Source organism: Saccostrea cucullata, unplaced genomic scaffold (genome assembly GCF_032062105.1).
Source record: "Saccostrea cucullata isolate Sc308-1 unplaced genomic scaffold, CSIRO_AGI_Scuc_v1 ctg11429, whole genome shotgun sequence".
NCBI classification, from domain to species: domain Eukaryota; kingdom Metazoa; phylum Mollusca; class Bivalvia; order Ostreida; family Ostreidae; genus Saccostrea; species Saccostrea cuccullata.
The window spans coordinates 1-13,669 of NW_026922881.1; the positions used below are offsets into that span (position 1 = coordinate 1).

At 34.7% G+C, this 13,669-nt stretch overlaps 1 protein-coding gene across 1 annotated transcript; it reads right to left on the minus strand.

Moving 5' to 3' along the window:
* Positions 1 to 2,534: 2,534 nt before the first annotated feature.
* Positions 2,535 to 9,558, minus strand: LOC134262674 (regulating synaptic membrane exocytosis protein 2-like; the record flags this gene model as incomplete). The annotated part of the gene is made up of 4 exons (XM_062745045.1): positions 9,153 to 9,558; positions 4,102 to 4,149; positions 3,253 to 3,413; positions 2,535 to 2,751 (listed from the first exon to the last, which is right to left on the minus strand). Coding segments are annotated over exons 2-4 (399 nt in total), but the record flags the coding sequence as incomplete, so codon positions are not given.
* Between the last annotated feature and the right edge of the window lie 4,111 nt (positions 9,559 to 13,669).

Genomic DNA, 13,669 nt, shown 5'->3' on the forward strand with positions numbered 1-13,669 from the left:
AAGCTGACATCTTGGAAAAAATACCCCCTCCCACTTCAGCACCTATTTCTGGACTCTAAGGCATTAATTTATTTAGTTGCCACAGTTCTCTTCCCTACAGTGATGATTTTCCTAAATGTTGATGCGGTTGTCATTCGTGGACACGCGTTTAATCAACAGAAAACGGTTACAATTTCTTCGACCTGGAGCTCATCTCGCTGACTCGACCTCAAAAGAACGGAAGTTGACTTTTGTATACGGAAGACTCAGAGGGTAATCGAAAGCAAATGGTAACACCAAAGGACTCCCAGCTTCGCGGAAAAAATGTTTACCGACAAGAAAAGGACAGTAAAAACTGGTAAATACCGACTAAAGTTTGGTTCCACAGGCTAAATTGTCAAGAATCATTTAATATATAAGTGATTTGTTACATAATTTCCACGAACTTTTCTCTCTAAAGGCTATACCACGATTATTGCCCTTGCGTCGTTACCATGCAACCTTGTCAACTTCCGTTCTTTTGAATTTTTTTTAGCGAGATGAGCTCCAAGTTTAGAAATTGTAACCGTTTTCTGTTGATTAAACGCGGGTCCATGAATGACAACCACATCAACATTTAGGAAAATCATCACTGTTTTTAAGAGAACTGTGGCAACTAAATAAATTAATGCCTTACATATCCAACAAATGTGCTGAAGTGGGAGGGATTATTTTTTCCAAGATGTCAGCTTGCGTCCCTCTGAGAGTTTATGTATATAGGTGTAGTACTTTTTTTAAAACATTATTTTTCTGCCTGATCAAATTAACAGAATCTTTATTAAAGCAATTTTTAGAGTGTATTTAATGTAGATACAAATTTTTGAAAAATTATTTTACATTTATCAATCCGGAAGACAAGCCCCTATGATTTGTATACGTATATCATGTATATCTCATCTTATTTTGCGATGATTAGTCCACATGAATTTCTGTTTAGGTTGTTTCCTCTTTTTTATCTGCTGGCACATGCACGTGGTTAGGTCTGAATATGATGGGAAAATTTTGAAGGGAGGTTAAACCAACCAACCAACAAACAAACAAACCAACCAACCAACAAACCAACAAAGAAAAACAATCAAACCAACAAACCCATTTTCTCTGTGTTGTCTTGCTGCATAGTGTATATACACTGTTATGTTCAATACTTTTAACTCTTTCAGATACCCGTGACTTATTCAATGTCTGTTTATTAGTTAACAATTTGTTTGGAAACCTTCCCTCCTGCCTATTCATAAAGTTACTTACCGTATAATTGTACTTTAACCCCTATCACTACAGGTTTACATGTTTTGAACACAAAACTTTTTTGCTATTTTTATCACCCTATCTTAATATTAAAATGTGAATATGTATTTTTACCACTTTCAAATCTCATAGCACATTCGTATTTCTACCATTCTAAATGCACGCTTGTATGTTTACTTCTTTGCTGAATACAAGTTCGTTTATTACCACGTTCTATGCGTGTTCGAATGTTTACAACTTCCAGAGCATATGCGGATGTTTACCACTCATACTACACGTTTGTTTACCATTTTCACGCACTTAAGTAAGCATGCATTAGGGAAACTTGACCAATTCATATTCCAAAATTCCTTTTTAAGTCAGTTTGCAGGCTACTAGTAGCAGTTTTCAAAAAGGGAGGACCAGCCTCCATAAAAAATTGAAGAGCCAAAAACTTTTTAAGATGTAAAATCCAATTATGGCGTTTAGTGAGCGGAGTACCCTTTGTTTTAATTTTCGCTACATTTTTCTTTTCGAATGGTGGAATTTGCTTATATTTAATAGCTCAGCAACAAAAAAGGGACAAACAATATCCAAATCAAAATGCACAAATAAAATCCACATCAATAGACCAATCGGCAATCCTCGGCCGATTCCGCTACGCTCCATTCAAACCTCAGATGTGATAGGTGGAGTAATACGCATTAGATCCTTACATTTCTCCGCCGGAAACTGCTTTGTCACTCATTTCATATTTCGCTCTGCATAACGTTCGTCGAAAGGGTTTGTTAATTTATCTAATTCTTCACTGTATATTGCTTTTAACTACAGTCATGTGCTAGTTGTCTTTGAAGGCAAGAAAATGGCGTTGGTTGTACCACAAAGTAACTAGGATTTTAAAAGTATAACATTTGAATGAAATTCAAACAAGATCACATGACCGAATAATCAAGATGGTAGAACACGTTTGACGTCCGAGGTTAGTGTCCAAAGTACGAGCCACCAGAGGAGCTCCGAGTGTCAATAGACTATTCTCAGAAAAATAGCACCCCTACGAAACACTGATTTGATTTTAACGGTTTCAATGGGCTTTAATAGTAATCCTAGAAAACTTGGAAGAAATATATACTTATCATCGAATATCAAAATGTTTATAACATTTGTGACATATTTAACACAATCATCAATTGCTTTATATTGCCAAAATCAATGGAAAAAATCTAGGTCATGATACAATTTTAAAGATCAACGAATAAGCTCCAATAATTAATCATGTAAAAAGCGTACTTTACCTTCTTTTTCTTGGGATCCCAGCGACCTTTAGTGAAACCCCCGCAGCGCTGACAAACTCTCTTCCGGCAGTCATGACACAGGCGTCCGATGCCATCCGCGAATTTTGTTTTGAAGCATAATCGACACAGACGTAGATCGATGTGCTTAAGGCGACCTTTACCGCTGCCTTGAGCCCGTACAGCATCTTCATACTGCTCCAACTGCTGCCGGATGGCCCTAAAGTTCAAAATAATCAAATACAAGACGTTCAAATTAACCAGATATACGACGTTCAAGATTACAAGACCCATGGCGTTCAATTTTACCAGAAACATATGGAGCATTCAAGTTTACAAGACACTTACAAGATGTCGTACTTATAAGATATAAGACAAACGTAAAATTACGTCTTGTAAGATCAAGATGCTTAAAAGAAAACGAAATGACGTACCTACAGGATACATTACGTACTTTCGAGATACATGACCTACTTATAGGATACATAAAGTACTTCCAGGATACATAAGGTATATACTTGATACATTACGTGTTTACCATATACGCAACATAATTACCAGCAGATAAACTGTACATAACGCACATTCTAGATACATAACGCACATACTAGATACATGACATATTTACCTGATTCAAGCTTTGCTTTCCAGATCCATGTTGAACGTACATGATACATGAGTGCTCATAAAATACATGACGCATCATTTACTAGAAACTTACCAGATACATGAAGCCTCTTCATTCTCGAACTCTTCCTGTCGTTGAATGACCTTCTGAAGGATATCAATCTCTTCCGGGGTCAAGTGAGAAAGGTCAGGGATCGGTGGTTCTTCCGGACTCTCACATCTTGCATGTTTGTCCCCTGGACGAGCCAACTTTGTCTGGAGAGAGAGAGGATTTGTAGCATTTCATACGAACATTTTATTAAAAGAATTTTTTTTTTGAAATTACTGAAACTACGAATTCCCGGACGCGTTTGGTTAACACATCCTTGCAATTTCACACATTTTTAAAAACTTGATCCATAATATTTAAGAAAAAAAAGTGATATTTTTGTGTAATAATGAACAATATTATAATATCTATAATCCAGAAAATTCAGAGTTGAAATGTTCGAAAGCTTTGAAAATTTCAACAAATTAATTACACCTGTGAAACGTAAACTTAATGTTTACGACTCACCAGGTGTGTTCATTTGCTTAACTCTTTACGAACCGTTGAGCACGAACTGACTTAATTTTTCGTATTTCTTCTCTGAATTTTCTGGATTATAGTTTGAATATTTTTCATAATACAATAAAAGATGGCCGTTTTCTTAAGTATTAAAAATAAAATTAAAATTTGTGAAAGTGCAAGGATGTGTCTACCTGAAATTCTTAAGTTATATTTTGGTATAAAATGCTATAGCATCTGAGTCATGAAATTTTACAGAAAAATTTAGAAAATATTAACTCCAAATCACCTTTATGGCGGCGGAATCAAGCAAAAAATCTAAAAAAAAAAAAAGAAGAAAAAAAGAAAAAAAAGAAACTTTGAAGTAAAATTGTAATCAGAGATTTACTTGTTTACCTTTCTGAACACGTGCGCCATAACACATCACAAAGAACATCTGATGCTCTGAAAAAAAGAATTATTTCACATCAGTACTGGAAAGAAGCACATCATGATCTGATGGTCTAAAAACAAAAGACTTATTTCATTTCTGAATATAAAAAGCAAATTAAAAGTCTAAAGAAAGAAGGATTACTTCACATCAATCAGAGGTGTTTCATATAACTTACAGAAAGCATCGAATAAAAACTACCTAGCGGCTGCATTTTTAAGGACCATACCTAATCGGACAATATTTTTGTTCAGGATTTACACAATCCCTTTTTAAATACTGTTCAGAAGCTGACAAAAAATAGAAAATATTTGATAAGACGATTTTAATTAACCCAATTGGCGTCTGCTTGATTTATTGATTATACACGGCACTAGTTGTGTTTGATACATACCTGTAACATATTGTAACACACCTGGCAGATGACAGAAATAAACGTGTTTATATCACTTTGCTATTTAAGGCAACACACAAGTTGCATGTAAATCAATCTGTCACGCATTCTTTAAATGAAATAACGAAATTCAATAAACTTATGTCCCCAGCTTAAAGAGAGAAGTTTTTATATATTAGTCAGAAGCAATGTGTAACACGGTATAATTCTTTGACCCTTGAAAATTAAATAAATGGAGATAACGAACAGTATCCAAGCTCAAAATACATATCAGGAGCAGAGCAAACACGGGCCTCTAAAACATCAGAGGTGGAATCAGGTGCCATGGACGAGTGAGCATCTACTGCCGACCGGTCGCACCAGATTGTGCTCCTTGTTATGATCGGGAAATAACGGAAAAATCAGTCGACAATTCAGTGTGTAAATAAGGGTCTAACAATGGTTAAGAAAAACGTTAGTTAGCAAATATAACTTAATGATAAATAGTTTTTGCCGACAAGGTCATTGTATCGACCGTAGAGACTAACGAATGGTGTTTTTAAACGAGATTGTTGATTTTCTTGTTTATCAATTACCGGTAATTAGCTCGTTTTAGAAATTGTACATAGGTAGAGATGATCTTGCATACCGAATCAACTGAGAAAGATAAACCCCGTATGGTTAAAGTTATATTGCTAGATAACTAAGGGAAAGTTGACGATTGAAACTGAACTTCAAGTCATCACGTTTATCATAAAGCTTTGTTGTTTAATTACTATTGACGTCTTTTTTTTTTTTAGTCAAATCAATTTTGGTCACGTTTTCATAATAGATGGTATCTAAATGAATCTAGTAACCATTGGATAGCACATATATGAATTTATGTTCTTTGACCTCTTGATCTTGGGGGTTTTTTTCAACTAAAAGAATGATTAAGTTTCAGCTTATCTGGAAAATATTTTAAGCACAAAATAGAAATTTGTGACCTTGACATTTGGCCTCGGAATCAGCAAGTTTCTCTTATAAATTATCGATAGTTCTTGTGTCTGTTTCATTTTAAAACCTCAGACAACTACATGTATATAACGACCATCTGGATATATTGTGATGTAATACCAATATGCTCGAATAGAATTTATTTGCCAGTCATGGTCAACTGGGGGCATAACATAGATACAAGCATAATTTGTAATCACAAAATTAGTAATGATTAGAAATGCTATTGCAAAAACTAAAGTCAGGAACTTATATTTGCCATATTTTAACAGATCCAGTCCCCTTTTAATACCCTTGATTGAAAAGCGGGAGGGTATATAGTAATAGGTATGTCCCTCCGTCCGTCTGTTTGTTACGCTTTTGGGTACCCATCTCTTATCCGCAACTCTTATACTACAAAGTCAAATTTAATGAAACTTTCACAGAATCTTTATTACATATTGCCATGGTGACCTCCTGTTTTACTTTTTGATTCGACACATATTTTGAGTTTCCCAGAGCAAAACAGAACACTGCCATTATATTCATATGGGAGGAGGGGGATATCTTTTAGTGAGCTTATTGCTTACAATACCTCTAGTTATACCCCCAGCTTGAAAATAGGGAGGGTATATAGTAATTAGTATGTCCGTCCGTCTGTTTTTCATACGAGCTTCGTTTTCATCTCAGTCTCCAAAACTTAAAATATAAGATCTTACGCAAGTAAGAATATGGCAATATCATTCTAATAAATAGGATAATTGTGAAGTTTACACAGCATTGAAATTATCGAATCACCCATATTGTATAAATCCAAGAGACCACTTAGCAGTAAATAACAAGCATCGAATCACCCATATTGTATACGTTCGAAAGACCAGCAATTAAAATAGCATTGAATCACCCAGAAATTGTGTACGTTCGAGAGACCAGCAATTAAAAAGAACATCAAATCATACCACAGGCCTTAAGATCGCTTAGAAAAAAAATTGAGGTGTTGAATGACAATGACAATGACAATGACAATGATTTATTCTCTTAAATGTACAAACATACATTGTATATACATTGAAAAAAAAAAAAATTTTTTACACACAATTTTTTTTCCCAAGCGATCCAAAAGCCTGTGAATCATACATATTGTATCCACCCATAATGTATAAATCTAAGAGACCATCAGTTAAAATAACATCGAATCCTCCATATTGTTTAAATCTGAGAGACCAGTAGTTAACTATTGATAGTGTTTGATGAAGAAAAGAAAACTGTTTTTATGGTAACCAATAAATGGAGATGTTCATTTTGTCTAAATCGTAGCTTTAACTGAACCTTTACGTGAGGCCAAGCTTGAAAAATTCTTTGTTTGCAGTTGCCGACCTATAATTTTTGACTGGGTAGGTGGGTAGGCATTGAATTTTCTTCTTCTTTTTTTTTTTTTTTGAAAATTTTTCAGATTTTTGTTAGATAACAAATAATAGAGTTTTTCATAGACCTACTAAAGATGAATAAGTTCAACTCTTGTTATAAACCACTTATTGATAAAAACAGTAGTCAAAAATTTTAAATGAAGCAGTTTCAATATCCTGAAAAAAAAATTAATTTACTGAATGGCTAAAAAAAAAGTTTGGGTCGGGTGCATTTTCAGTGGGTCGGTAGGCAACTGCAAACAAACAAATTTTCATTTTAGGCCTGAAGGCTTCTTGCATCCAGTTTCATTGTAGAGGTTGTATGATGGTTGCAATTCAGTATCAGGGGAGTTGTTAAGAATCCAAAATAAAAACAGTTTTTGGAGTTTACATACATGCCTAAAGGTATAATATACTTGAAAATATTGAAACCTTTTCATATAATTTCCAAAATAAAGTCATATATGGCAGTTCTCTGCATGTGTTCATGTTTTCATATACTTGATTTGGTTTTCAAGAAAACGTTGAATTCATCACTGTTTGTTTTTTATCTCTAACTTGACAATGAATTCTAGCATACAAAATATGAAGGTTATTGCCTGGATGACAATGTTCTTTGAATCGTTAAAAACCTTAATTTGGCGCTTTTTAATTTAAATTATCTATATGATGCTGACTGCCGGTTTGCCACTCAGATAAAAGATCACCCGTCCCCCTTAAATAAAGCTCAGTCAAGTACGAAACTAATGATATAGGCGACCTCAAAAATAACAAACTTGTACGAAACTACCAGATAGGTGACCTTTCATTAAGCAGTCAAGTAAAACATATTCAGCGAAACGGCCTTAATCGTAGAAAATAAAACAGGTGTAAAATTGATCTACAACCGACTGTAAGGCGACCTTAAAAGTAAGCAATGGAATAAAATCTATTCTGCGAGGTGGATTTGATCAAGTACGGAAAGAATTCTACTCACACAAAGCCTGGAGTCAGAAGATTGGATCTTAATGGTGTTGGTAACCTTTTTATTCCTAAAGATGATAATTACCTCCCCCGCGCTATCAAGTTTTCTGTAGCCTAGGGAAGCAGACTAATTTGTGTCTCAGAATGTGATACTGTTTTAATGGCGTGGATCTAACTACGCGACCTTCTAATGTCGCCCTACACAGTGTTTCAAAAGCTTAAGGCAATCAGATATTGGTACTTTTTTTCGTCACTGACAATTTATGTCACTCTAACATTAATCATAAATATCCTTATCTTCTTCCCATAGCTATTTTATACTTTACGATTGCAATTGTTGACATTTTATATCGTTATTGGAGGGTGTTCGATAGTATTGTTATGTAAGACTCAATTCCTGCTTTTGATCTTGTCAAAGGTGACCTTGTCAAATCCATTCTTCCTAATAATCCTGATAGAATTTTACAGAATCTGAGCTTTCGAATTTTTGCAAATACCAAAAAGTGTCTGAAAAACGTACATTTATATAAACGTACATGAAAAAGGAGTCTGCCCCCCCCCCGTTTTTTATAGCATTGTGTTTTACAAACAAATAAAGCAAAATCATTTTTACCCCTATCGTTTTAAGTTAAAATATATAAGAATTAGAGATGAATGAATAAAGTAAATTCCACAAACGATACAATCATACGGGTGAAAAAAAGCCCCCTACTCCGAAAATAAAAGAAATACAGGACTTATACAATGCTGAAACCTGAATGTGGATTCTTTAACGATGACGGAACAGGGATGACCACCTGAACAGACACATCAATAAATTAATGTAAGTAAAAATGTATAATCAATGTCGACTTAATCAAACAAAACATATGTACACTGCAACAATTTGCCTACCTTAAATTTTCTTTAAAGTAAAAACCAATTTATGACATTATAAATACTCCAAGCTTCCCACTTCCTAAGACACAAAGGCAAAAAATACTTAAACATAATAAAAATATCTTCATATTATATTACATAAAGGGTGACATTTAATTAGCATTAAATACAATCGCTCAATTAAAAAAAACAATATCAGGTCTTATTTTAAAGATTTTAGAGGCATATAGTTTCTACTTTTTTCTTTTCACGAAAATCAACATTTTACTTGCAGAAGTAAAACAAAGCATATATGTAATTTCGATCAATATCTATCTCTAATACGACACCTCGACGTGAGTCTGATTTGTGAAATAGTACTGATTACGTCACTAAGGTGTACCTCACACCTTGCCCTTCCCTACCCCCCTTTTTTACTTACCTTTAATCCACTTATTCCCGAGGGGTCAGTCTTCTCCTAGTTCCCTCCGCTGGTATCCTCGCTCGTGAAGCCGCGTGTGTCACTTCCAGTCGTCGCGAGGCAAGCCAGGTGCCCACGCGCGCACTGCCGCAAACGCTAACATAACAACTAGTTTTTCACACATATGGAAGCTTTGTCATATGGATATATATATATTCCATGTTTCTTTATGGTGATAGGCGGCTATACCTGTCCATTGTAACATATGATTGGCTGTTACAAAGAGGTCAAACACGGACCAAGGAGCTGAACATTTCTACTCACGAAAAACAAACATGATATTAAAATACTGTGTTGAATATAGAATTATTAGAAAAAAAACAGAAAATAGAATAGGTTATTTTGATAATAATATAATCGTCTTTATTCGCAATAGGAGATAATGAGATACTGTCACAAACAAGGCTGTTGTGGCGTTTATCTCAGCTTCAGTACCCATTAAGTATGTTGAAGGGTTTTCGGTTCGCTTCACTCCAGAAAAATCAACTTACCTGAAAATAAAAACCTCACAAGCAAAAATAGAGAAAAAGACAAAAAAGGACAACTGGCAAAATTTTCCATCTTGATATTTATCCTATTTTGTAGCGTGGGGGTAAATTCCAACTCTTTCGGTACCAAAATTTTATTCATACACTACTACATCATCCTTTTTTGACCTTATTGCAATAAAGAAGTCAGAGACCTTTCGTTAAAGATTTTTAAAAATTGCATTTTAATCGAAAACCAGAAGTCTCTGTCGAGACTGTAGCTCTACTGGTTTATACTTAAAACAAAGGAAGATAAAAGTAGCAGTTGCGACTTGAAACTTTAAAACAGCAATAAATAGATAAATGATCCTTGCCACTCATCAAAACAAAAACCGATGCAGAGAATTATGTATCTTAGTTTAGTCTACTTGTGTGCCAAGTAATATAGGAATCAGACCAAAACTGTAGGAGGAGTACATGTAGCATTTTGAAAGAATTTCAAAGGAATTTCTATTTTTAGTAACCATGGCAACACCGTTCATCGAAATCAAAAACCGATGCACAGAATTATGTATCTTAGTGTAGTCTACTTGTGTGCCAAGTAATATTGAAATCGGACCAAATCTGTAGGAGGAGTAGCATTTTGAAAGAATTTCACAGAAATTTCTATTTTTAGTAACCTCGGCAACACCGTTCATCGAAATCAAAAACCGATGCACAGAATTATGTATCTGAGTGTAGTCTACTTGTGTGCCAAGTTATATTGAAATCGGATCAAAACTGTAGGAGGAGTAGCATTTTGAAAAATTGTTTACAGACAGACAGACAGACAGACAGACGGACGGACGACGGACGCATTACTATCGCATAAGCTCTTCTGGTCTCTGACCAGTAGAGCTAAAAAATGACAGCCTCCCCTCCCTGTTGCTACATGCCTGTTACTTTCGTTTCAAAATTGTGCTAGCTGCAGCAAACATGATTCTATACTGTAATATAAAGAAACACTTCAAAGGCAGAACATATGGGTTTAGCTCAGTAGTTATAGCCCCATCAACTCAAAAGTTATTGCCAAGATTATAGTTTTTGCGGACAGAGATACAGACGGACGGACAGGACAGAAACAAATGCCCCAAATCTGTGAGTACAGAGGATTAATAAAAGCCATTGAAAGTCTTTATCTTTCTTTGAAGCGTAATGCGATGTACATTACGTATAGTTTTCAACATAAATTACTTATCTACCTGTTTAACTTTAATTTCTCATTCTTTGCATAATTAAAAGTTCCAATCATTAAAGGATTACTTTGCGATTTAATGATGCCTGCATGGTAATTATATACATCTCCTCTGAATCAATTTCTTTTGGGGCAATACAAGCTAAAACTTATCTTATAATACTATGATTAAAAATCGAGAATATCTTAGAAAATTATCATTGGAGAATGTACAATATAGAGTTTGTCATCGTCGCAAGCCACGGGTTTTGTGTCAATTCTATTTCCACAAACCCGGTTCAATCGCAACTTCTCGGGCCTTTCCGACTAGCAGAAAAACGACCTCGAATGTATATGGTAGACGCCATGACAACCCTCCTTTTTCACGATCTTTGAAATAAATGCATGGAGACCTTTTATCTGTGGAATATGAAGTTAACATTATTCAATGTAATGATTTTACCTAAAATAAACTATAAAAGGGACTTCTAACTCCCCCTATCCTATATTTGACTAAACAGGAAATGTATAAATTTTTAACATCCGGCGATGTTAATACATTCGAGGTTGTTTTTCCGATCTCTGACGGAAAGACCCGAGATGATGCGATTGAAAACCGGTTTTGTGTCCATTCTATTTCAACATGGCCTGCGACAATGACAGTTTGTGTGTACACGTATAATTGTATGTTGTGTATGTCCTTTAGAATTGCAATGACACGTATTTTTTTTAACTCTTCAGTAAGCGTGGTTAAATATTGGTAGCAAACATTTTTCTCTATCATTCATCCTTATAATATAATGTATTTATCTTAGCTACTGTAGATCTAACATCAAGCTCAAATCTGACCCTCCTCCAAAATTCTTAAATCCACCTCTCTAACTAAACCGAAAGTGTAACTTTCGGGGCTATTTCGAAGGGGCGGGTAAAAAGAAAAGAAAAGAACGCAATACTAGTAATTTACACAGGAAAAAAAGAAAAAAATGCTGATTGATGCGTTTCATCTGCTTGTTAGAGGGTTTAGCCTGATGGGGACATTAATGAATTTTTTGAGAAAGAAATCGACTAAATATTTAGCTTTTAATTATGTTACATAAAGCCAATAGGTCAACTCTTAACCACCTTCTAAATTCTTAGACTGACATTCCCTGTCGCACGAAATGTATATCGCAGATATCAGACAGGCAAGTCAGTTAAACTATGTACAATACTAAATCGAAAGTTAAACTTCCGGGTGTTTTCCCAAGTATTTCCAATGGGCGTGCTAGAGGAGAAAAGAACGCAATAATTTAAACAGACAATAATCAAGAAAACATTGCTGATTTGGGTGAGTTACATCTGATTCTGCTCTTAATATATTTACGATAGAGGGGATTGCAAATAATTCTTTGAGAGCTAGCAATAAGCTACCAATTAAGTATAATTATGTTATACAAGTAACAGCTTTTCAAAAAGCTTGCCTATAAATTTCTTTTCGGTAACATTAATAATGTTTTGGGGGCAAATTGGTGTTCCTGGAGGGGGGTCGAATCTGGTTGCTTTGGTGTGCGGGGAGGCGTGTGTGTTGATTCGGTTATCGAATTAGTACGTATGACGTTGGTATTATCTATTTATCTCACCTATATTCTTTACTAATTTAGATATCTTTTGGGGTCTATTCGGTTTAAGGGCATTTAAACTCGTGTTTTATATGTTCTTTTGTCATTCGACAAAAGTTAGCCACGACTTATCAGTTAGATTTAAAGATGTCCGATTCAGACGGTGGCGAGCAATCTCCACGCGGTAGTCCGGGAATATGTGTTACTCACGACCAAAATAGAGGTGCGTCCAACAACAATGAGTTTACCCGCAAACGTTCGTAAATTTTGAATGAGGACCTGTCTACGCCCCTGCAGTTTAGATGCAGCGTTTGCCGAGAACATAAAGGAGTTAGAAGTCAAAATTTCAACTTTCGTTTTCAGAGAAAGTTCTGCTGATTTCAAGTCGAAACATGACAAAGAAAGGTACAAGTTTTTAACAGATTTAAAAAGTGACTTTTAAAGTATTGATAAATATATTGACTAAGTGATGTTTTGAATGCTAACAAAATAGTCAAAAAGTTGTTCTTCATATTAAATACCTGAAAAAAGTTATAAGAATTGCAGATAAGTTCGGCTGGGATGTGGCCAGTGAGTATAAGGGCCCTCCACAGATAATCAATATACCTAAAGTGGTGAAAGATATTGTACAATTATTGCTGTTTTTGAGGTCAATACAATGATTTAAATCATGGGCTCGGTGAATATTGTACTCCTCAGATGGCTAGATCATTGTATTGACCTCAAAAACAGCAATAATTGTTTTATTGTATGAATCACTGATAAAATGATACAGCTCATTACTTGTTTGCATTTAATTAAGTCCTAGCCAAATACAAGAGAGAAGCAAAAGTAAAATGTAAATAAACCTTACCAGTTGTATCAATTTGAAATTTTTTTTTAACAATTTTAGTTGCCATGAAAAAATTGTAGTTTCAGTCTTTTTTATAGGACAGATTTTGAAAGGAAGGAGTATTATCGAAGAAAACTGACAGCCAAAAAGTAAAAATTGTTGTTCAGTAAAAGTGTTGGAGGGGGCCCCTGCGTCCCCTTTTACCACCTGAAAATATATATTCGCTTATGTTTGGTTCACATGAAAAAAAAAATCATAGTCGTTTAACTAGCTTTCTTAAACCATTTGTATCAAATTGGAATTCCCCGATCTATTTTTAGATCAATGTAGAGGAAATAAATTCTTGTATTCACCTGGAACGTCACGTG